This window comes from Chiloscyllium plagiosum, unplaced genomic scaffold (genome assembly GCF_037043375.1).
Source record: "Chiloscyllium plagiosum isolate Xiang-an unplaced genomic scaffold, Cpla_swu_hap1 HiC_scaffold_6, whole genome shotgun sequence".
NCBI lineage: Eukaryota > Metazoa > Chordata > Chondrichthyes > Orectolobiformes > Hemiscylliidae > Chiloscyllium > Chiloscyllium plagiosum.
In genome coordinates, this window is record NW_028270144.1 from 113,429,042 (window position 1) to 113,455,536 (window position 26,495).

The 26,495-nt window shown below is 40.4% G+C and overlaps 1 protein-coding gene across 5 annotated transcripts in view; it reads right to left on the reverse strand.

Moving 5' to 3' along the window:
* Positions 1-26,495, reverse strand: part of herc2 (HECT and RLD domain containing E3 ubiquitin protein ligase 2) — a 245,126-nt gene that overhangs the window by 92,727 nt on the left and 125,904 nt on the right. For all 5 annotated transcript variants that reach the window (XM_087988361.1, XM_087988362.1, XM_087988360.1 and 2 more), the window contains 9 exons: positions 21,882-22,069; positions 15,521-15,713; positions 13,538-13,720; positions 11,804-11,988; positions 11,013-11,160; positions 10,708-10,904; positions 9,229-9,459; positions 8,973-9,108; positions 3,608-3,751 (listed from right to left, as the gene is read on the reverse strand). In XM_087988361.1, coding sequence (XP_087844487.1) covers positions 3,608-3,751; positions 8,973-9,108; positions 9,229-9,459; positions 10,708-10,904; positions 11,013-11,160; positions 11,804-11,988; positions 13,538-13,720; positions 15,521-15,713; positions 21,882-22,069 — 1,605 coding nt within the window. The remainder of the gene's footprint in view (positions 1-3,607; positions 3,752-8,972; positions 9,109-9,228; positions 9,460-10,707; positions 10,905-11,012; positions 11,161-11,803; positions 11,989-13,537; positions 13,721-15,520; positions 15,714-21,881; positions 22,070-26,495) is intronic.

The window sequence follows — 26,495 nt, forward strand, 5'->3', positions numbered from 1 at the left end:
AGATCCCTGAACAGCCGCATGGCATTCTGAAGGGGAAGATGTAAGTCAGATTGCGGTTCACAGTGGTGCTCATGACATTAGGAGGAAGGGCGTTGAGATTGAGGAAAAACAAAAACAAGAATTTAAGAATCGAGGTAGCAAATTAAAAAGATTATAATCGCTGGATTACTCCCTGTGCCACCTGCTAGCGAGTATAGGAATACACAGATAGAAAAGATGGATCTGTGACTTAAGAGTTGGAGGAGAGAAGACTTAAGTTTCCTGAATGAGTAGATTCATTTCGAGGGAAGATGGGACCTTCTACAAGTCAGTCAGGTTGCACCTGAATCAGAATAGGATTAACATTCTTGAAGTGAGGTATGCTAGTGCTGTTGATGGGCATTTAAATTAGTTTGGCTGGGGGAAATAGAATGAGACATGGAGGCACATAATTACGTAAGAATCACCAGGTCAGTCTAGAAGGCAGTACAAACATAGTCAAGTCATAAAGTCACATGGCAAGCCTGGGTGGCAATTATTTTAATGCAAGAAACTTTGCAAGAAAGACAGATGAGTCCAGGGTGTTAATTAACACATGGGGATGTGATATCATTGCAATCATGGAGAACGGTTCAGGGAAGAAAAGGACTGAGACCTCAATATTCATGGAAGGTGGAAAAGGAGATGGTGTCACAATTTTGACTGGAGTCAATTACTGCAATAAGGAGGGATTAAATCTTGAAAGATTTCTCAAATGAGGACATATGTGGAGAAATTTAAAAAAAGGGGGGGCAAGCATATTACTGGAGCCATGCTACAGACCCCCCACAAAGAATCAGAGAGGTAACAAGATAGATATATATCTGACAGCCATCAGAGACATGTAAAAATAATAGTCACATAGTAAGGGATTTCAGTTTCCCCAATATTAACCAGGAACAGACAAACAAGCTAGAGGGAGTGGAATTCTTAAAATGTGTCCAGGCAAGGTTTTTAAGTCAGCACATAGAAAGTCCTAAAATAACAGATGGTCTCAAGGAGTATAGAAAAAAGATAGTGAGAGCAAAGAGAGGACATGAAAAAACACTGGTATGGGCTTTTGACAAAGTCTTGCATGGCAGACTGGTTAAGATGACAAGACTCCTGTGGCCCAGAAAATTTGGCAAATTAGATCCAAAATTGGGTTAGTGGCAGGAAGCAGAGAGTAATGTGTAAAGGATGCTTTTATGACAGGATGCCTGTGCCCAGTGGTAAACCTCAAAGTTTTGTGTTCAGTTCCTTGTTGTTTTAAGTGTATATTAAATGATCTAAACAAAACTATAGGAAGTATGATCGGTAAGTTCACAGATAACACAAAACTGGTGGTATGGTAAAGAGCAAGGAGGGAAGCTCCAGACAACAGGACGATATAGACTGGCTGAACAGTGGCAAAGGGAATTTAATCCTGAAAAGCGAGAGGTGATATAGTTTTGGAGGACTAACAAGGCGAGAGAGTACAAATTGAATGGTGGAAACCTAGGACGTAGAGAGGATCAAAGGTACTTTGGTCGGCATACACATAGATCTTTGAAGGCAGCAGGACAGGTGCGTAATCTGGTTAAGACGGCATATGGGATATTGACCTTTATGAGTCAGGGCAGTCAATAAAAGACTAAGGAAGTTACGATGGATCTATGTACATCGTTAGTTAGGCTATAGCTGGAGTACTGTCTAGTCATCATGCTTTAGGAAGGATGTCACATTGCACTAGAGAGGGTGCAGAAGAGATTCACCAGGATGTTGTCTGAGCGATTCAGCTATAAAGATAGACAAGATTGGCTAGAATTGTTTTCCTTAGAGCAGAGATGGTGAGGAAGAATCTGATTGAGGCATACAAAGTTCTGATGAGCACTGACAAGGTAGAGAGATAGAGGCGACACAGATTGAGAGAAACTTTTCCCCATTGTCAAGGAGTCAATAACCAGGTGCACAGCTATGAAGAAGTATAAAAGAGATTTAAAGGAACCTTTTTTGACCCAGAGGATTATGGATTTTCCAGAGAGCAGACATCTGGAATTCACTGTCTGAAAAGGGTGGCAAAGGTAGCAACACTCAAGACATTTAGATTTTAGATGAGCATTGGAAATGCCATACCATACCATACCATACAAGTACTAGAAAATGGGATTAGAATAAATTTGATGACTGGCATAAACAGAATGGGTCAAAGGTTGTCTTTCCATGTTGTACAAACTCTTGATTGTAAAAATGTGCCAGTGCTGAAATAACAACTAGATCATATGCAATATGTCACAAATTTCAAGAATGTCTTGGCATTTACAAATTTTTGAGAACTCCCATTTTGAGCAAAGACATATTCTCACCTATATGATGCTGATTATAGTGCTGGGGTTCACTGACTTACGGTCCAACTTACAAACACTCATACTTATGAATGAGATGCCTTAGTACTATTAGTTTTAATGATCTAACATGTAAATGTTTGCTCATACTTACAATCACGTATTTTACACTGCACTTTCCTGTATTCTAAGCTGTGTACAAATTAACTTATGAACATACTCAAGAATGGAAACCATTTGTAACACAGGGACTGCCGATACAAAAAACCAAAATTTCAAGAATTAGGTTAAAAGATTTTTGTAACAATAAAACTCAAACACTACCTTTTGTTTTGAATGTACATTTAGAAAGCAATTGAAATTGGCTAACTGCAAGTGATTATATATAAATAGTCAGTCATTCCATTATTGATACTCTGTAACGATAGTGTGTGCTACCTACAATATGCACTCAACAAATTCAAAGATCCTTTGCACCAGCCAAACCCATTACCACTGCCACCTAGCAGGACAAGGACAGCAAATACTTTGGACCACCTCCTGTAAGTTCCCCTCCAAGCCACTCACTGCCCCGACTTGGAAATATATCACCGCACCTTTATGTCAACATCCCAGAATTCCCTCCCTACAATATTGTGGAACTACCTACAGCACATGGATTGCAGTGGTTCAAGATGGCGGTTCACCAGCATCTTTCTTTGCTGTTTCTCCCATGAGATAAGTCATAACTCATCAGGCGTCATGAATATGACACAAACTCAAAGGACAAGCTGGTATTTTCTTTCCTCTAATTGGTTTCATTGTGTTGAATTGGGGTGAAATCACAAATTTTATGCAATTAGAGTAAAGGTATCCACCAATTAGGAATAGGAGAAAAGGGAAAGGAAATGAGTCTGCATTTATATAGCACTTTTCACATTTGTGAAGCATCCAAATGTCCTTCACAAACTATTAAAGTCCTGAAGCCTGGTCACTATTTTAGATCATATCAATTGAAAGATTAATATTTAACAAGCTCCAGAAAAACTTTCCAAGTTTTTTTTAATGCGAAAGAACTTTTCACATTTATCATTGCACCATCTCATCCAAAAGACATCTTTCTCAGGGCATCATTGAAAGTAAGTTGTGTGATCAAGCCTCTGCAGCTGGGCTAGTGCACACAACCACATGGGTGAGCTATTATAGGGAGCCAGTTCCACTATGTGAAAGACTGGATTTCATTGGAGTTTTCACATTCACCTGAACAGTTAGACAAAATGTATAAAAGGTGTTTTGCTGAATTATACCTGTGGAAAGTGGCCCGGTTTCAAATACAGCTGGTTGTGAAAGAATCTGTCTCAATTTATCCTGGTGCGTGAGCAAGGCTCGTGCTGCCTTCAGTATGTACAATCTCAGCTGCTGACATCTTAACAAATATAAATCCACTTGATCTAAATGGAGGAAGGGAGGAAAACATATTTAAATTAAACACAGAATACAGTTTCACCACAAAAACAGCCAATCTTGGAGTAACAGAATTACAATTTGAAAAATGAAAGAACGCAAATTTTATTGAAAAACAGCACATCCAAAACATTATGGAAGCTACAAAAATTTCTAACATGAGATAAGAAGTTATATCTACATGATGCACAAGCAATTAGTAGTACAGAGAGCAATTCTAAAATTATTCAATCTTCAACATTGTGAGAAGAGAACATTCAAGTCAAAAGTGCAAGAAGATGGTGTTGTTTGGTTAATTCAGTAGAGTTTTAGGAGTAATTATAACAAAAACTATGCAAAATCTCATTTTAATGCACTGTACACTTTAATTGCTGATTCAGAAATCACAACTGCTTAAAGAACAACCAAAATTAAACTACTGAGCAACATTAATGCATTTACTCCACTTGTTTATTGTCAAGAATCTTGTGTGTAGTTTTACTAACCAAGCTCTGGATACAGGTGGGGGGACGGGGGGGACGGGACAGTCTAGCTGGGGTAAGCTGCAGTGACCGGGTCTGTGGCGTGAGGTCTGGCTCTGAGACTCAGAAGGGAAAGAGGGAGAGGAGGAGAGCGCTAGTTATAGGAGACTCTCTAGTTAGAGGGACAGACAGGCGGTTCTGTGGGCATGGGCGAGACTCTCGGATGGTTTGTTGCCTCCCGGGTGCCAGGGTCCGAGACATCTCGGACCGTGTCTTCAGAATCCTTAAGGGGGAGGATGTGCAGCCAGAAGTCGTGGTGCACGTTGGCACCAACGACATAGGTAGGAAGAGGGGTGGGGAGGTCATTCAAGAGCTCAGGGAGTTAGGCTGGAAGCTAAAAGCTAGGACAGACAGAGTCGTCATCTCTGGGTTGTTGCCGGTGCCACGTGACAGTGAGGCAAGGAATAGGGAGAGTGTGCAGTTGAACACGTGGCTGCAAGGATGGTGTAGGAGGGAGGGCTTCAGGTATTTGGACAATTGGACTGCATTCTGAGGAAGGTGGGACCTGTACAAGCAGGACGGGTTGCACCTGAACCAGAAGGACACCAATATCCTGGGGGGTAGATTTGCTAGCAATCTTCGGGGAGGTTTAAACTAATTTGGCAGGGGGATGGGATCCAGACTTGTAGTCCAGCAAGTAGGCCAGCTGTTTGTCAGGATGTCCAAGAACGTAGGGAGGCTGTGAAGAAGATAGCACTGACAGGGAATACTTGCGGACACAGAGATGGGCTCAAGTGCGTATACTTCAACGCAAGGAGTATCAGAAATAAGGTGGGTGAACTTAAGGCGTGCATTGGTACCTGGGACTACGATGTTGTGGCCATCACGGAAACGTGGATAGAAGAGGGACAGGAATGGTTGTTGGAGGTTCCTAGTTACAGATGTTTCAGTAGGATTAGGGAAGGTGGTTAAAAAAGGAGGGGGGGTGGCGTTGCTAATTAGAAATGGTATAACGGCTGCAGAAAGGCAGTTCGAGGGGGATCTGCCTTTAGAGGTAGTATGGGCTGAAGTCAGAAATAGGAAAGGTGCAGTCACCTTGTTGGGTGTTTACTATAGGCCCACCAATAGCAGCAGAGATGTGGAGAAACAGATTGGGAAACAGATTCTGGAAAGGTGCAGAAGCCACAGGGTAGTAGTCATGGGCGATTTCAACTTCCCAAATATTGATTAGAAGCTCTTTAGATCAAGTAGATTGGATGGGACGGTGTTTGTGCAGTGTGCCCAGGAAGCTTTTCTAACTCAGTATGTAGACTGTCCGACCAGAGGGGAGGCCATTTTGGATTTGGTACTCGGTAATGAACCGGGACAAGTGATGGGCTTGTTAGTGGGTGAACATTTTGGTGATGGTGACCACAATTCTGTGACTTTCACCTTGGTTATGGAGAGAGATAGGTGCATGCAACAGGGTAGGTTTTACAATTGGGGGAAGGGTAATTACGATGCTGTAAGACAGGATCTGAGGAGCATAAGTTGGGAGCATAGGCTGTCAGGGAAGGATGTCGTAGAAATGTGGAACTTTTTCAAGCAACAGATACGACGTGTCCTTGATATGTATGTACCTGTCAGGCAGGGAAGAAATGGTCGTGTGAGGGAACCTTGGTTGACGAGGGAGGTTGAATGTCTTGTAAAGAGGAAGAAGGAGGCTTACATAAGGTTGAGGAAACAGGGTTCAGACAGAGCACTGGAGGGATACAGGATAGCCAGAAGGGACCTGAAGAAAGGGATCAGGAGAGATAAGAGAGGGCATGAAAAATCTTTGGTGGATAGGATCAAGGATAACCCAAAGGCATTTTATGCGTATGTGAGAAACATGAGAATGACGAGAACGAGGGTAAGTCCAATCAAGGACAGTAGTGGGAGACGGTGTATTGAGTCGGAAGAGATAGGAGAGGTCTTGAATGAGTACTTTTCTTCAGTATTTACGAATGAGAGGGACCGTATTGTTGAAGAGGAGAGTGTGAAACGGACTGGTAAGCTAGAGGAGATACTTGTTAGGAAGGAAGATGTGTTGGACATTTTTGAACAACTTGAGGATAGACAAGTCCCCCGGGCCTGATGGGATATATCCTAGGATTATGTGGGAAGCAAGAGAGGAAATTGCAGTACCGTTGGCAATGATCTTTTCGTCTTCACTGTCAACGGGGGTGATACCAGGGGACTGGAGAGTGGCGAATGTTGTGCCCCTGTTCAAAAAAGGGAATAGGGATAACCCCGGGAATTACAGGCCAGTTAGTCTTCGGTGGTAGGTAAAGTAATGGAAAGGGTACTGAGGGATAGGATTTATGAGTATCTGGAAAGGCACTGCTTGATTAGGGACAGCCAGGACGGATTTGTGAAAGGTATGTCTTGCCTTACAAGTCTGATTGAATTCTTTGAGGAGGTGACCAAGCATGTGGATGAGGGTAGAGCAGTGGATGTAGTATACATGGATTTTAGTAAGGTATTTGATAAGGTTCCCCATGGTAGGCTTATGCGGAAAGTCAGGAGGCATGGGATAGAGGGAAATTTGGCCAATTGGATAGAAAACTGGCTAACCGGTCGAAGTCAGAGAGTGGTGGTAGATGGTAAATATTCAGCCTGGAACCCAGTTACAAGTGGAGTTCCGCAGGGATCAGTTCTGGGTCCTCTGCTGTTCGTAATTTTTATTAATGACTTGGATGAGGGAGTCGAAGGGTGGGTCAGTAAATTTGCAGATGATACGAAGATTGGTGGAGTTGTGGATAGTGAGGAGGGCTGTTGTCGGCTGCAAAGGGACTTAGATATGATGCAGAGCTGGGCTGAGGAGTGGCAGATGGAGTTCAACCCTGCCAAGTGTGAGGTTGTCCATTTTGGAAAGACAAATAAGAATGCGGAATACAGGGTTAACGGTAGGGTTCTTAGTGAGGTGGAGGAACAGAGGGATCTTGGGGTCTATGTTCATAGATCTTTGAAAGTTGCCACTCAGGTGGATAGAGCTTGTAAGAAGGCCTATGGTGTATTAGCATTCATTAGCAGAGGGATTGAATTCAAGAGTCGTGAAGTGATGTTGCAGCTGTACAGGACTTTGGTTAGGCCACATTTGGAGTACTGTGTGCAGTTCTGGTTGCCTCACTTTAGGAAAGATGTGGAAGGAGAAAGTGAGGTCTGCAGATGCTGGAGATCAGAGCTGAAAATGTGTTGCTGGAAAAGCGCAGCAGGTCAGGCAGCATCCAGGGAACAGGAGAATCGACGTTTCGGGCATAAGCCCTTCTTCAGGAAAGATGTGGAAGCTTTGGAGAGGGTGCAGAGGAGATTTACCAGGATGTTGCCTGGAATGGAGAATAGGTCGTACGAGGATAGGTTGAGAGTGCTAGGCCTTTTCTCGTTGGAACGGCGAAGGATGAGGGGTGACTTGATAGAGGTTTATAAGATGATCAGAGGAATAGATAGAGTAGATAGTCAGAAACTTTATCCCCGGGTACAACAGTGTGTAACAAGGGGACATAAATTTAAGGTGAAGGGTGGAAGGTATAGGGGAGATGTCAGGGGTGAGTTCTTTACCCAGAGAGTGGTGGGGGCATGGAATGCGCTGCCTGTGGGAGTGGTAGAGTCAGAATCTTTGGTGACCTTTAAGCGGCAATTGGATAGGTACATGGATGGGTGCTTAAGCTAGGACAAATGTTCGGCACAACATCGTGGGCCGAAGGGTCTGTTCTGTGCTGTATTGTTCTATGTTCTAAGCTCCTAGTCCAGCTTCCAGTTGGAATTTGAGTAAAAATAATCTGAAGTAGTAGAAAAAAAAATCCCTACCAGGGCTCAAAACACTTTGGGGGGGGGGGTCAGCAAATTAACCCAGGAAATTTTATTAAATTGGGGTTGGGGGCGGGGGGGGAGAATTTCCATGAGAGTTGGAATGCTTGCACGAGGTCAACACTCAATAGGTCACTATGAACTACAATGGGCTCCACTAGCTCCTATATCACTCAGTTACAACACATTGCCCAGGCCAGCATCTCAAATTTAACTGCTTATTTCTTAATTTGCTTTTTAAAAAAAACTTGCTGTTTCACTTTTTGGCAAAGGCATTTAAGAAAGAATTTCCTGTAAAACAGGGTGGAATCTCTAACATAAGGCTGCATAGATCCAAAAGCTAATTTGTGGGGAAATACATAGTGGATACTGCTGAAACAAACACAGTCTGTCAATTGTCAAATTCTGATCTGAGATCCAGCTAAAAAGGTAACACCTGCCTGGTTCCAACTGTGTACTTGCAATGGAAACACAGCAGTGACAAGACCATCCTGTACAAGATAGGGCCAAGGGATGGCCTTTTGTGTTTGGATGCCTGTCAGCTACTTTGAAAGAAATGCTCATTAACTGATTCCTGTTGTCTTGTGCCAACTTAAATGCTATGCTGCCTAGGAAATGAATTTTTCCTTGAATGTTGTGCCTTTAAGTTTAAAGGAGGGATAATAGTTAATGATGATATTGAAGAATTCTTCCAATTCTGCTCCTGAATGCAACTACCAGATGTCAATACAAAGGTAAATGGCATTGTTACTACGTGAATGTACGAGTCAGTGAGACTAATAAAAGGAGCCCTAAAATCCAAAAAAAAGTCTCCACTGAAAATCTCAACAAGAAACTTTTTTTTTCCAAAAAAGAAGTGAAACCTCCAGTCTCTACTCTGTTATTTCAAAACAAAAACTGAAACTCATGTTTTAATTACCTGAGAGGCTTTGGCTGGATTTCTTCATTTTGTGCTTTTCAAGTTTACTCCCTGCTAGGTTCACCAACTGAGCCCAGACCGACAGCATTGGGTCAGCAAATGGCAAATTGTTAATACTGAAGGCAATCACTGGAAGCTGAAATTAACAAAAACATTATAAGGATTGAGATCATTGACTAAAAAAATCAGGCAAAAATTGTTGGTCTACTGATCTGATTGGGCAGGGACAACTGCTTAGCAACCATATATCACCTACCGGTTGTAACTGACTTAAAGAACAAACTCTGTACATTCGCATATCATGGAACTGCACTGTAATTTTTCCCTTGGGGGTAATACGAGCCACAGTCCCCTCTCCAAATTCTTCATGTGTCACCTGACCACCCAATCTCAGGCGTCCATCAACTCCACCAATCACAGCCAGTACTGCCATCAATCCACTAATCTCTGGATTGTCTGAATCTGGGAAACAATCTTCCAAGACTGTCTGCAAGGATGCAAAGGGAGATGATGACACATTTTGCTGTTAAACATAAAAATTCATCCAAACAATCTCATGCTGCAATCATAATCCCTTTCTCAAGTATAACCAATTGCCTGGCTGAGAGTCAGTCATGAAGCAAATCCCTTTGTAATCCATGTTAGTCCCAGCCATGCAATCCAGTGCAAGCAAAAACCTGGGTTGAAATGTCCTCAAAACAAAGATGTGGTTAATGAAGCATGCAAAAAAAAAAGCAGAGACTTCACATTTCTTACAAAACAAACAGCAACTAAATGACATCAACATGATCTTCTACAGAAAGATTTCTCAAAGATCTTCATATCGAAGAAATTTGACTAAGTATTTTGAGGAGAAATCATGAACAGCATTGTAAGATTACACAAATGAATTAGCACAAGATTGGCACCATACAGAAATTTATGGGATTATAATAAGATGAGAAACCCATGTCAGAACTTTGGACATCTTGATTGCCTGCTTCGAATATGACAAACAATTACCCCAAAGTATCAAGGCAATAGAAACTAAATAATAAAGATTCCCCAGTGCTCAAGTAAAAGCTCTCATAGGAAGCTACTTTTCCTTTTCCCCCCCAGAGAACACAAATTTCAAAAAAATTCAAAAGCTAACATTAAATTTGTCTATTTTAGATAAAATAAATCTTCCGAAAAGAGGTAACTATACCATTCCAAATTTAAAAATCACACAACACCAGGTTATAGTCCAACAAGTTTAATTGGAAGCACGACTTTTGGAGTGCCGCTCCTTCATCAGGTGGTTGTCAAGGATAATCCTGTGCATTTTGAAAAGCAAGTGAAGCACTGCCAGATGCGATGGGTAGACCACACTGCTTGCATGTCTGACACGAGACACCCTAATTAAGTAGTCTACTCAAAGCTATCAATAGGACGGCAGATGAAACACTAAACAAATGCAACATCCCCACTAACAGGTGGGAATTACTTTCCCTAAAAAGACAAACCAGAGAAAATGCCAACCACTTGAAGTGTCACTGAGCAGAGGCCAAGTGTAAGCAGCAGATAATGTCCTCAGAATCCAGAGTGTCCTATCCACTCACCACATCAAACATCACAAGCCCAATTGTGGCAGAGACTGCAGCACCTGGATTGGACTATTTGGCTACTGCAGAAACCAACTCCTCATTCCCCCCCATGGAAGCAAGTCATCGTCAACCTGAGGGACTGACAACGAAGAATGCAACATTACACTTACTGCCTCTGCCACTTTATCACTCATGATTTCACTGATGCAATTCAGCTGGGAATTGATGTAGTCATTGATAAGTCCATTCCACTGATTCAGAGTGTGAAGAGTTCGCAACAGTGCAACAATTTCCTCTGCTAATGTGCTACTGTGGGTGGCAGTCAGAGAAGCTGGAGGTCGAGCTTTTCTTCTTCTCAACATTCCATCTGTAAACACAAGAAAATGCTTTAATCGTACATTTATTTTTTAACATGTTATGAACTTGTCAAATAATACGGTAAGAAATATATGTACCAATCATAAAGGGAGCTCACCTCTTAAGAGTGGAAGGTCACTTGAGCAGGTGCTCAGAAGGCTACCCAAAAAGACAAACAACTTTTCAACAAGGAACTTCATGTCTTTTGACCGCTCATCTCTGTCCCAGGAAGGAAGGACTGCTTGCAACAAACGCAGCGCTAAAATCTAACAAATTAAAAAGCAAATATCCATGTTAACAGATATACTATACCAATCCAAACCTGATCAACCTCTCATGTGAAAGTTATTACACACTACTTTTTATCTTCCATTCAGTTTGAACCCAATTTGCTATCCTTCCCTTATATGCTTTAATCTTCTTCAAAGCTCTGTGCGACTGCCAGCACTTCCGAGACACAGCTGAACTTTGCAGATGATATAATCTCAGGAATCCCAGAAGGTCTCAGCAGTAGTCAGTACTTCCACTTGTAGCAAGTGGAAGAATACAAGACACAGGATGCCATAAGGACACAGTACATTGGTAATGGGTTGAGATAGGAAGATGGTGAGTTTGTTCATACTTGGGGTTTGCAGAGAAATATCCTCCATGAAATTTGCCAGAATTGACACTTAGCTATTTTCTGACTTAATTCAGCCCCATCATACCAGAGGTGAAAAATGAAAAAGTCCCCTTTGTCAACATTAATATTTTCCTTTGATTAGCATCAATACTGAAATCATAGCATTTCAAAAAGGGCAAAAAATAAAAGAGTTCAGACAAATACTACAGCAGATTATTTTTAACAGTGTCTCAAATACATCTTGCCCTTGGTTTCTTGGCAGAAAAGAGTTGCACAATAGTTCTCACCTGTCGCTGCAGAGACACAGCGGTAAATGACTGTTGTCCTTCAACAATTTTGGTTAGCAAGCTGATCCACTGAGATGAACTCAGAGTACCACACATGCGAGGGGTAAGCGCTATACTTCGAATGAAACCCAGGGAACACCAGCTCCGGTGTTGCTCTCTAGATACAACTTTGTTTACTGAAGAAACTAGAAACAATATAAAAATGTTAATCTCACCAAATAACTGAGGTTGTTTCTTTATTTCTACTGTCGCTCAAACGCAAGGACAACAAGAGTAAAATGTTCTAGTCAGTTGAACAGAAGTCAGTCACAGGAATAAAACCAGCCATACCAACGTGTGGAAGTACTTGGAGTAGTCTCTTGAAACTAAATAATAATTGAAAGTTCACTACGGATATTGGGGATTTTATTTTAGACAAGGTTTTGTGTAAATCATATGACTGAAGGTAATGGTCTGCTTTGCTGCAGATTCTTGCGCGGGTGTTTTTTGAAGACTGATTGGCTTGGAGAGGTTCCAGTTAACTTCAGTTGGAGCAAAACTTGCTCAGAGCAAGCTGAACTGAAAGGCACTTTTTGAAGAACAAAGCCATCCGGCTGATCTTCTTTATTTTGGAAAAGCAAACCCTTTTATTGAATTCAGGGTGAAATATTCAGTATTTTGAAAGAAAGAGTGACTAAATACACATCAAGATTGAAGTCTTGGCTTATTCAAGGAATAGAAAGACAAACATGCACTTCTTGACCACATGCCAGAACTTCAGAGTCCGGCACGTTTTCAACTTGTCTTCATCATTGACCAAATAGCTTTATTTAAAAAAAAAGAGGTAATCTCTGCAGAGAAATGTATTACTTTCCCTCTTGAAGTGAGAATATGTGCACTTTGGGAATATTTAGGATAGGCTTTTATACTTCTACATACAGGTGTGTTAACCAATTAGGTATCGTTATTGAATAAGTCGTGTTTTAATAACATACCAATAATTGTGTTTAGAAACCAGGTTGACGGATCTTCTTGTTTAAAACCTGATGTCAATCAGGTACTTAATTTATTATCTTGATAACTGGATAAAATATTTCTATTTTATCTTGCGAGCCATGAAGGAGTGTGGCAAGAGCACTGGTGCACTCCTTCAGCCTCGGTGGTAACAAAGCCAATGTTTTGATAACTGAAACTTTCATGTTGCTCAATACAATTAAAATTTTTACCAACCTCAAAGCATCAGGACATAAAATCTCTCATCCCTATTGTAATGAGTAATGCGCTTGACATTGGGGGTAAAACAATTGTATTTAATAACGATCTAAAGGGATAGATTGGAGGCACAAACTATAAATACAGGGACTACACGTCTCTCAGTTGCTTCATAAGGATTGCAATTTGATGTGGGGGGGGGTGTTATACTTATGACAGGGAAATGAGGTTTCATTCAGAATTTTTACACAGGTCCAAAATTTAGTACACATTTATTCATTATTTGCAATTTACTCCAGCAAGAAATTGCTTGGCTTCAGTTTCATTGCAATAGGCACTGCTGAATTGAAGCTAGAGACTCAAGTGCACAACAAACCTGCTGTTCTACATACCAACATATCATTAAAAGAAAACTAACACATCAGTTACTCAGAACATGCAAGTGTTCACCCTCTACTAATGATAAATACCAAAGTATATGTCCTCCAGAACACTTACTGGCAAAAGACTTTTTTTTAAAAACAATTAAAAGAGTTCAATTACCAGTTTTATCTGATGCCCCACTCTCCACAAGCATTCGCAAAAGACCACATAAAGTTTTGGTAGCTTCATTCTGGACTAGGTCTGAGTGTATTCCAGCAGAAAGTGACAATGTTTGCAGAAGGTTAACTGTTGCCATCAACAGCATCACAGTTGGATGCGTGTTTTTCTCAATGGTTTCTGCTTCTGTGCACAAAACAGTGTCACAAGAAAACTTTATTAGATTGTTTAGTTTCTCAATGCAAGTATCCTTTCTTTAACAACTATCCAAAATGTGAAGAAAGCCCCAGAATGCTGGCTCTTGAAGAATATACAGTATTAGTCCTAAATGGTATGTTGTTTCCATTATAAGACAGTGAAGAAAAACTGGAAGACAAATTCACAAGATTACTACAAGACCATGTTCTGATAATAAAGTGCTATAAATTGATTAAGTGCCTTTCAACTGAATTGTGAAATCCTCCACTAGCACAGAAGATTCTTTCATTTTCCAACATGTGGAAACTAAACTCTTGATAAATCAAACTATTAAATATGCTTTAAAAATATTACAAGCATCAAAATATAGATGATAGGAGCAGGAAAAGGCCATCAACCCCTTAAACTTGTTCTGCCATTAAGTACATCATGGCTGATCATTGAGCCCACTACCTGAATGCTACCCCCTCCCAATCTTTGATCCATTTAGCCACAAATGCTAAATCTACTTCCTTCTTGAAAACCCAACATTTTGGCCTCAACCACTTTCTGTGGTAGTGAATTCCACAGACTTACCATCTTCTAGGCAGAGAAATCTGTCCTCACAGTCCTAAAAGATTCACCCCTTAAACTATGGCTCCTGGTTCTGAACTTCACCACCACCATGAACATCCCTCTTGTCTCCAACATCTCGTCCCATTAGTCTTATAGAAATCCAAAAGAGTCTAAACTCCTTTAATACAGTCTAATCGACGAAACCTCTCCTCATACACCAGTCCTGCTATCCCAGGTAAACCTTCGCCATACTCACTCTAAAACAAGAGCATCCTTCCTCAGATAAGAAGGCCAAAACGGAACTCTACTTCCAGTGTGAACTTGTCAATGCCCTGTATAATTACAGCAAGACATCCCTGTTTCTGTACTTGAATCCCCTCATTATTAAAGCCAAAATGCAGCTGGCATTCTTTACTGTCTGCTTCATCTGTACACTTATATGCAGCAAATGGTCAACAATAACACCCGGTTTCATTGAACATTCTTCTCTCTCAACTTACAATCATTCAAATAATAATCAGTCTTCCTATTTTTGTACCAAAGTGGAAAACCTCTCATTTGCCCATACTGCATTTGCCCATTCACTCAGACCATCCAAATTACATTGCCGCATCTCTGCATCTCCCTTACAGCTCACTCTTCCATCCAGCTTTGTCTCATCAGCAAATTTTGAGATCTTACATTTAATTCCCTCATTTAAATTTTCACATATTGTCAATAGCTGGGGTCCAAGTACCATATCTGCAGTACCCTACTAGTCATTGCCTACCGTTCAGAAAGAGGCATTTATTCCTACTTTTTGTTTCCTGTCTGCTAACCAATTTTCTGTCCAACTCAATATACAAGCCCCATTCCCAAGCACTTTAATTTTACACAATCTCTCATGTGGAACTTATTCAAAAGCCTTCTAAAAGTGCAAATAAACCAACTCCACTGGTTACATCCTCGAAGAAATCTAGTACATTTGTCAAGCATGATTTCTCATTTGTAAATCCATGCTGGCTGTGAATGATTCTACCATTGTTTTCTAAATGTTCGGCTATAAAATTCTTGACAATGGAATATAGCATCTTAAACACTTGATAAACACGTTCAGGTTACCTCACAGATTAATCTGAAAAATATCTCACCCTCTTGTAGTGCCCACTAAATTTTCCCCCTTTTAACAAAACACCAATGCTGAAATTCTTTATTTGAAATACAATGTCAATAACTCAAAATTTTATTACAAACCAGAATCATCCTCTGTGTCAGAGTCTTCTGTAGTTGGCTGTGTAGCAGGTGGTGGTTCAGCTAATTTCAGATCATACTTTCCTTCTTTTCCCATTCTATAGGAGTTAGTGCTACCAGTATCCCACTGAACTCTGATCCAGCCATCATCCCCCAATTCGCCAATTACACGGCCTAATCCTGGAGGTGGTCCATCCTGAAAAGTTATGTTCATTAAAAACAACAAACATAACAAGGCAAAAAAAAAACACAATGCTTCTGCTACAGGAATAGCTCAATAGCCAGTCAAATATATTTATATTAGCTCAAATTACATTCTTTTCATATTTAAACATAAAATGCACAAAACTGATTAAATTGAGGTGCTTAAGATCATGAAGGAATGGGATAGATAGAATATGTTGTCGGTAACAGTCAAAGGGTGCGATGCATTCTCCCAACACCTGGGCAGAGGAGTGTTGTGCACACAGGAAAAGAAATGCTTTACAGTCTAGGCTGATATCGCAGGTGTTATATTAGGCCAAGTCCCGACTCGCAGAATTGATTGCAATCAGGTCTGGAACAAAGGAATATTAAAAAAATCCCCAAACTATCTATTTTTATTTTCAACCTCAGAAGAATATTGAAAACAGTACACATTACAAAAGAGCAAGTGCTGGAGGTCTTTGAAAACATCGTGGTAGATAAAGTTCCAGGACCTGATCAAGCATATGCCAGGATATTGTGGGAAGTTAGGGAAGAAATTGCAGGGCCCCTACCAGAGATACTTGTATCATCTACAACCACAGGTGAGGTGCCAGAGGAGTGGAGGGTGGCTAATGTTGTGCCTTTGTTTAAGAGGGACTGTAAGGAGAAACCTGAGAACTATAGACTGAGAGTCTGACATCATCAGTGAGTAACTTGTTGGAGGGGATTCTGCGGGACAGGATTTACATGTACTTTGAGAGGCAGGGACTGATTAGGGTTAGTCAGTGTGTGGAAAAGTGTCTTGCGAACATAACGAACAAGATTTATGAGGACAGAGCTGTAAATGCTGTCTGGACATAGATATAGACTTTAGTAAAGCCTTTGATAAGGTTCTGCATGGTAGACTAATTAGTAAAGTTAATCATGTGCGACTCAGGATGAGCTTGCCAACTGGATACAAAATTGGCTTGACAGTAGGAAACATAAGGTAGTGATGGAGGATTGATTTTCAGATTGGTGGCCTGTGAGCACAAGTGTTCCACAGGGATTGGCGCTGGGTCCACTTTTGTTTATCATTTATATAAAAAATTTGGATGAGAATTTACAAGGTATAGTTCGTAGGTTTGCAGATGACACCAAAATTGGTGGTATAGTTGACAGTGAAGAAGGTTATCTAAGATTACAATGGGGTCTTGATCAATTACGTAAATGAACTGAGTGGCAGATGGAGTTTAATTTGGTTAAATATGTGATGTCACATTTTGGTAAAACAAACAAGGCAAGACTTATATAATTAATGGTAAAACCCTTGGTAGTATTGTCAAACAGAGAAATGCAGGGTTCAGGTAGATAGTTCTTTGAAAGTTGCATCACAGGAAGATGGGGTGGTTAGGAAGGCATTTAGCATGCTTGCCTTCATTGCTCAGACCTTTAAGTATAAGAGTTAGGGTGTCATGTTGGGGTTATACAGGATGTTAATGGGATCAATTTTGGAGTATTGTGTGCAGCTCTGGTCACCTTGCTATAGAAATATTATTATTAAAGTGAAGAAGTCTCAGAAAACATTTACCAAGACGTCAGGACTGGAGGCTTTGAGATATAAGGATAGGCTTGGACCTTGCTCACTGAAGCATGGGAGGTTGAGGGGTGATGATAGAGGTTTATAAAATTACAAAACAACAGAACAATACAGCGCAGAACAGGCCCTTCAGCCCTCCATGTTGCGCCAACCTGTGAACTATTCTCAGCTCATCCCCCTACACTATCCCATCATCATCATCCACGTGCTTATCCAAGTATTGTTTAAATCTCCCTAATGTGGACTAAGTTGACTGCATTGGCAGGTAGGGCATTCCACACCCTTACTATTCTCTGCGTAAAGAACCTGCCTCTGACATCTGCCTTAAATCTATCACCCCTCAATTTGTAGTTACGCCCCCTCGGACAAGCTGACGGCATCATCCTAGGAAAAAGGCTTTCACTGTCTACCCTATCTAATCCTCTGATCATCTTGTATGTCCCTATCAAATCCCCTCTTAACCTTCTTCTTTCCAATGAGAACAGACCCAAGTCTCTCAGCCTTTCCTCATAAGACCTTCCCTCCAGACCAGGCAACATCATGGTTAATATCCTCTGCACCTTTTCCAATGCTTCCACATCCTTCCCAAAATATGGCAACCAGACTGTACACAGTATTCCAAGTGTGGCCGCACTAGCGTTTGTATAGTTGCAGCATGATATTGCGGCTCCGGAACTTAATCTCTCTACGAATGCAACCTAACACACCGTATGCCTTCCTAACAGCACTATCAACCTGGGTGGCAACTTTCAGGGATCTATGTACATGGGCTCCAAGATCCTTCTGCACATCCACACTACCAATAATCTTTCCATTGACCCAGTACTTTGGCTTCCTGTTACTCTTCCCAAAGTGCATCACCTCACATTTAGCTGCACTGAACTCCATTTGCCACCTCTCAGCCCAATTCTGCAGTTTATCCAAGACCCCATGTAACCTGTTACATTCTTCCAAACTGCCCACTACTCTACCAACTTTAGTGTCATCTGCAAATTTACTAATCCATCCACTTATGCCTGCGTCTAAGTCATTTATAAAAATGACAAACAGCAGTGGTCCCAAAACAGATCCTTGTGGCACACCACTAGTAGCCAGACTCCAGGCTGAATATTTTCCATCAACTACCACTCGCTGCCTTCTTTCAGAAAGCCAGTTTCTAATCCAAACTGCTAAATCAACCTCAATTTCATACCTCTGCACTTTCTCCAACAGCCTATTATGTGGAACCTTATCAAAGGCTTTACTGAGAAGTCCATGTACACTACATCAACTGCCCTACCCTCATCAACATGCTTGGTCACCTTTTCAAAAAACTCAATGAGGTTTGAGAGACGCAACCTGCCCTTGACGAAACCATGTTGACTATCTGAAATCAAATTGTTGCTTGCTAGATTATTATAAATCTTACCTCTTATAATCCTTCCCAAAACCTTTCCTACAACAGACGTAAGGCTAACTGGTCTATAATTACCTGGGTCATCTCTACTGCCCTTCTTGAACAAGGGCACATTTACAATCCTCCAGTTCTCTGGTACTAAACCTGTAGACAATGGTGACTTAAACATCAAAGCCAAAGGATCTGCTATCTCCTCCCTAGCTTCCCAGAGAATCCTTGGATAAATCCTATCCGATCCAGGGGACTTGTCTACTTTCACTCCTTCTAGAATTGATAGCATCTCTTCGTAACTAACCTTGATCCTTTCTAGTCTAATAGCTCATACCTCATTCTTCTCCTCTACAATATTCTCCTTTTCCAGAGTGAAAACTGATGAGAAATGTTCGTTTTGCACCTCTCCAATCTCCACAGGGTCCACATTCAACTTCCCACTTCTGTCTTTGACTGGCTCTATTCCTACGCTAGTCATCCTTTTATTCCTCACATACCTAGAGAAAGCTTTTGGGTTCTCCTTTATTCTACTTGCTAAAGACTGCTCGTGTCCTCTCTTTGCTCTTCTTACCTCTCTCTTTAAATCCTTCTGAGCTGATCTGTAACTCTCGATCACCTCATCTGAACCATCTTGCCTCATCAACACATAAGCCTCCTTCTTCTGCTTAACAAGAGATGCAATTTCTGTAGTAAATCACAGTTCCCTTACTTTATCACTTCCTCCCTGCCTGACAGGTTCATACCTATCAACGACACGCAATATCTGTTCCTTAAACCAGCTCCACATTTCCAATGTCTGTATCCCATGCATTTTGCTACCCCATTCTATGCATCCTAATTCTTGCCTAATCACATTATAATCGCCCTTGCCCCATCGATAACTCTTGACCTGTAGCATGTACCTATCCCTTTCCATCGATAAACTAAACGTAACTGATTTATGGTCACTCTCTCCAAAGTGCTCACCTACAACTAAATCAAACACCTCATGAGAGGCAAAGAGAAGGTGAATAGCAAAGATCTTTTTGCTAGGGTAGGTGAGTTCAAAACTAGCAGGTATATTTTTAACATGAGAAGGGAAAATTTAAGAGGGATCTGAGGGGCAAGTTTTTCCACCCAGAGGGTGGTTAACATGTGAAATGAATTGCCAAAGGAAATGGTAGATGCAAGTACATTTGCAACATTTACAAGACATTTGGACAAATACATGAATAGGAAAATCTTTGAGGGCAATGGGCCAGTTTACTTTGGGAACATGGACAAGTTGGACCAAAGGGTCTGTTTCCATGCTGTCATGATTCTACAATATTCTTTGTTCCAGTGTTATAGCCTCAACATATCTCACAACAAGCATCACTATAGTCTGGATGTAGGTTTGCCCGCTGAGCTGGAAGGTTCGGTATCAGACATTTCGTCACCATACTAGGTAACATCATCAATGAGCCGCCGTATGAAGCACTGAATGTATGGCCCACTTTTTATTTGTGTGTTTAAGCTTCCTTAGGTTGGTGACATCATTTCCTAGTGATGTCATTTCCTGTTCTTTTTCTCAGGGGAGGTAAATGGAATCCAAGTCAATGTGTTTGTGATAGGATTTCTTGTGAGTGTCTCTGTTTGGCTTGTCCTTCCTCATCTGTATGTAAAGTTACTAGTGGGTGATGTCTTTTTGTGGCTAGATGACGTTCATGTATCCTGGTGGCTAGTTTTCTGCCTGTTTGTCCAATGTAGTGTTTGTTACAGTTCTTGCAAGCTAATTTGTAAATGACATTAGTTTTGCTTGTTGTCTGTCTAAGATCCTTCAAGTTCATTAGCTGCTGTTTTAGTGTGTTAGTGGGTTTGTGGGCGACCATGATACCAAGAGGTCTGAGTAATCTGGCTGTCATTTCTGAGATATCTTTGATATAGAAGAGTGTGGCTAGGGTTTCTGGACGTGTTTTGTCTGCTTGTTTGGGTTTGTTGCTGAGAAATCGGGGGACTGTGTTCGTTGGATACTCGTTCTTTTTGAATATACTGTGTAGGTGGTTTTCCTCTGCTCTTTGTAGTTGCTCTGTTCTGCAGTGTGTGGGGCTCGTTGAAATAATTTTCTAATGCAGCTTCGTTTGTGGATGTTGAGATGATTGCTTCTGTAGTTGAGTATTTGGTCCATGTGTGTTGTTTTCCTGTAAACGCTGGTTTGATAAGGTTTAATGCTTACAAACAGAATAGGAAGGACACTACTTCGACTGGGACAAAACATCCATCTAGGACGAGCCAAACAGAGACACGTGAGAATTCCTAGAAGCATGGCATACCAACTGGAATTCTATCAACAAATACATTGACTTGGATCCCATTTCTCACCCCCTGAGAAAAAGAACAGGAAATGCCATCACCACAAGAAATGATGTCACCAACCCAAGGAAACCGAAACCCATAAATAAAAAGCAGGCTATACCTGTGCTTTATCCAGAGACTCACTGATGATGTTACCTAGTATGGTGATGAAACGTCTGAAACCGAACCTTCCAGCTCAGCGAGCAAACCTACATCCAGAACCTCAACCCGAACTACAAATCTTCTCAAAACTCACTATCACCATCGCCTCTCTTCATGACACTCTTAAAACAGAAACATGGACATTTTAAATCTGTAAAAGTACAATCATTAAGAAATAGTTTTTTAAAGATAGTATGAATCCAAGTTGTGCCTTCCCTACAAACAGCTGCATTGTGAACACCAAAGTTACATTGTGGCCTAAATTATATTCTAGGCTGAGTTCTGCTAAACCTTGAATTACTGGAAAGCTGGAAAAGTAAAAATGTAATCAAAACATAGAGATAATGTTTATAAAATGCTCAGGACATTAAGTTTTAAAGCACTTTTTGAAAGCCTGAATTTTACACCATGCAATATCAAGTCCAGGCATTGCAATAGGACCTCCTAGCTAATGATTCAGTTATATTGAGATTTGACACAGAGTTAAATAGTAAACTTTGCATCATTAAATAAAAAGCAAGGCACAAATCACTACTGAATGGTACAATGTGTACTGTGCAGCTAATTAATGCAATATTTACAAACAGGATCGATTGCTGAACTAGAAATACTCATGTTTCAACTTCTTTCTCAACTTTTCCCTGTCAAAAGTAACAGTTCAAAACAGAGAAATGTTGCTCTAGCCTTTTTTTAAAAAAAAAGCTTTAAAATAGACAGGTATCAGTTTACTGCAATACCTGATCTCCCCATTTCCAGTCGACACCCCTCATCACCCTAGTGCCAATTTTCATCATTGCTGCTAGCTCTGGACCAGAGACAGGCAGTGGAGCTGGTGTGGTTTCCTTTCTTGACTCCTCTAAAACAGTGGCTGAGGCTCCATGAAGAGAAGCACCAATATCATCCTCACCACTATCAGAAGCTGGGCCTGAAGAAAATAAAATGTTGCAAAAATCAAGTTTAGAAATATACTTGTGAAAAAGTAACAAACTTTCCAGGAGGCAAGGAATCACATCTTAGCAAATTCTTACAAATTCTTTAACTACAAAGTAAGCATGTTGAACTTCAATATGGTGCACATCACTCTTCAAAAATCCTTGTACAAATGATTAACTGCTGACCATTAAGGTGCACAGATACTGTTTCTTTGAAACTATACTTCTTTCCTTGTAGCTGTATTAAAAGGTTCCATCTAGGCTGTGATTTATTCTTCGGCATTTTTGTCTTCTCCCACCATCAACCTTTGTTGAGGGAGCTGAAGACATTGAGGAGAAAACCCCAAGCAAACTGAGTCAGTGAAAGAGCAACAAAGCCAATGCAAAAATAAAGAAGGACCTTTGTACATAAGTGTGGAATATACAAAAAAAATTAAAGAAAAACAAATCAATATTATAACAAAGTTCAACAAGAAAGAAAAGGTGGGACAGGAGCAGGACATTCAGCCCTTTAATCTGTTGTTCTGTCATTAACTGAGACCATGACAATCCAGACCTTCACTCCAATAATCTGCCTAGGTTCTATGGTCACTTAATAACCTTATTCAACAAAAATTAATCAATCTCAGTTGACCAAGCTTCAACAGTGTTTTGAGAGTTTTCAACATCTGCACATAGTTAATCATTTGTGAAAAGATAATCAAATTATATTCAGCAAGACTGGAATAGAAAAATCAATCATGAACTCGCAGCACCTCAGTTAGTTTTGGTCCTCAAAACCCAATTCACTGAAGCTAATAGAAAATGCAGGTATACACAGTCAAGTTGTCCTTCTATGCCAACATAAATTCTGTTCTCTAAGCACCTATTCCATCCCTCATCTAGATCATTTTTCAGGGGCAATTCAATTTCACAGGGATATTCCAAAGCCAAGATCTCCAACTTTCACTTCTGCAAGATCTCCTATCTCCAATCCTTCATCATTCAACTGTTGTTGGAACCCACATTATGATATTTGACACAACTATCCCAATATTCCTCTGGGCAGCCTCTGTAAACTTGAACTTATCCAAGTATCTGCTGCCCACATCCTAACTTGCATCAAGTTTCATGGTGTTTGCTAACCTACATTGGCTCCTGGTTCCACAATGCCTCAGTTCATAAAAATCTTACCCTGGTTTCCAAATGCTTTGAAGGTCTCACCCCTCCCTATCTCAGTAACTACTCACTAGCCAATCTTTTAAGATCTCTGCACTCATTCCATTTTATTACTGTACAGTTGGTAATTGTGCTTTCAACTGCACAGACCAAAGGTTCTATAAACTTTCTCTAAGCCTCCATCTCTCTTTCTCCCAAGATGCTCTTTAAAATCTAGCTTTCACCTGTTGAAACACATTCTTCCATAGATCACTGTTTGATTGATCTCCTGTGAAGTGCCTTAGGGCAATTACTGTCTGAGTGTCACTATACAAATGCAGGTTCTTGTTCAAATTACTATTCAGTACTTTTAGTGTAGGATAGTCCAAACCCTGGTTAAATATTACCTAAACTGACGTTTTTGCATTTTAAAAGGCGACAGAATGTCAGCATTTCATATCTGGAATGATGGGTGGCCTAGCAACCGTTTTTTTCTTGCAGTACTTTACAATTGTTCAATTATTTTAAAAAATCCAGTCGAGGCCACACTCTTTAGAAAGTCGTGAATGTAAATCAACAGCACAGCCCCCATCAGCTGCTTGCACTGGAAATACCTGCTAACAAGATGCACTGCATTTGAAATAAGCAACTGGCAAGGATGGAACTTTCAAGTTAGGAGTTGATTAACAAAAAGATTCAACAGTAGGGTTAAAATCAACTAGGTAAAAGCAATGACTGCAGATGTTGGAAACCAGATTCTGGATTAGTGGTATTCCTGATGAAGGGCTTTTGCCCGAAACGTCGATTTCAAAGCTCCTTGGATGCTGCCTGAACTGCTGTGCTCTTCCAGCACCACTAATCCAGAAAAAGATTCAACATATAAAACTAAATCAAAATTGGCGATCCAGTACTCCAGCAAAGTGAAGTTGTATACAAAAGAAACAACTTTAAAAAAATACCAGTCCATAACCCAAATGATAAATGCAAAAGTTATTATGTATATAAAGTTTGAACTGGCACTGTTTGAAATTTCAATTGTGCAATGTTCTTACAATGAGTTTGAAGGGGACAAACTTGGGAGGTACTGTAAAATAAGATACTGCACACAATTCAATCCACGAGAGTTCAAAGCTACCTGTGAGTATGCTACAAGGAAATAAGTCTTGAAAGAATCAGTGCCTGGTGAGTCAGTCAATAGCTTATTCATTTATATACGGAAACTTAAAGGACCAAAAAAAAGGCTTGCATTGTATTGGAACAATATATTTATTTAACAACAACCTTAATTTAAGACTTAGTTTTCAGTTGGCAATGAAAAAGTGAAGAGTACTTCGTACACTTTGTTTGATGTTTTAAGTCTGTAGTGGCAAAAGCAGAAGATTAATGAAGCAATGATCTTAGTATAGTTTAAAGGTCAGCTGCTAAACTTCTTTTACATCATAACCTGTTTGAAAAGGAATGTACCAACATGGTGAAAAGAAATAGGAAAATTAGAATTAAATTCAGATTTCTGTTGAATCTGCCAAAGAAAGCTTTTTGAAATCATGTATTGCAAGAGTGGTCACTGAAGGTATCAGAGGAGGCTTGTTGAAAGAACTACTGTGCTATAGAAAGTCAATAAAGAGGACCCTTCAGAAATGATGCATTTCCTAACTATGCACATTGCTCCCTTTAACAATAGCTTCTTTGCACATTGTCAGAGCCTATTTATTTCCCTCACCAAAGCCTCCAAACCAGGTTACACTTCCCATCCCTTGCCCTACTGAAATAGCTTACCATTCAATCCCAAGTCACTTCTTGGCCCCTCAATTTCTATGGCTCCTAATCATGTTCCACCCACTTCTCATTCAAAATTATTTCACGTTCCCCGAGCTATCTCTGGGATATCCATTTTTTTTTTGCCTTTCCTCAGCCTGTACACAAAGACTCCTCACCAAATCAATTTCAATTGTCACCTCAAAGATGCCACCTTCTCACGTCAAAGTTTACCACCATCTCAGACATTTCTCCCACCCCATTTGTGGTCCCCAACACTATTCAGATCACTTCCTCATGTCCTCCCAGGCAAAGCCCTTCTTTATGCAGCCTTCTAAGTTTCTATATTAAAACTGCCTAGCTGTTGACCCTTCATTTGTCATAATTCACCTGATACTGCAAAGTGACTTAACCACTATTATACCGATTTTTCACAGCTGTCACTTAGCTAAACCTTCATTGTTTTCAAATCCTGTCACTTCTGCCAAAGATACCACAGTTTTGTTCCTTCAAGCTCAAGGAACATATTTAAGTCGAGTTGCCACACAATTAGATTAGTCATTTTACTGCCAGATACAACTCAACCTCATCCAGTTCAAATGGCCCAAACTGGACCTCCGCAAAAACCACTGACTATTCTGTCATCATGCTTTGAGACAAAGATAACCCGAGGGTACTTTCCTCTCTTATCAAATGCCTCATGGATCTTTATCATCAAAGGCTTAGTGTGGCATCGCTCACTGCTTTTGTTGCCAGGCTTCTTTCCACATCAAACGTGAAGCACCGTTGTTTCTTAAATTTCTTCTATAATTAGTATAGCACAGCTCCCTCAACCATAATCCACTAAATTATTAATTATCCATCTTACTTCCTAGGTGTTATGTTAGCTATAAATGATTTCTTCACCTCAAAAACTCACTTACTCTGCCTTTCAAACTCATTGTCACCATACTTCCGTGAAAAAACAGCACATTGACTTGTCCATCAACATAAACATTTATAACCTCCCTTTCATTTCCCAAGTTCTTCAATATTGTTATTTCCCAGTTCTAGCTCAACCCAATGCTTAAATTCTGCTGTTGAATTTTCAGCTCTTTCAAATACAGTCTGAAATGAAGTAATAACTTCATAGTATAATCAGGGTATTTATCATCTCCCCAATCTAGTAGACCATTTTCCTCCAAACTAGCTCCTCTTAACAGTTCCATAAGTTATGACTGCCTAAGTTTACTTCTATATTATCTTTCTCAAGAAAACGTCCAGCAATTATTTCTCCCTTCATCATCTTCACCATTCTCTTGACACTGTGCTGTCAAATTACTTGACATATCCCTGGGATTCAGATGAATTTTAACTTTCTCCATTAGGAAGACTCAAGTAATTGGCTTTGGCCTTCATCACAAATTCTGCTTTCTGAAACTGACTATACTGTCTCCTCAGGTAAGATATTTTACTGCACTAGAGCTTGTGCTGTGAGAGAGTCATGCTTAACCCAGGGGCAAATCTCAACTCCATATCTTCTCTCAT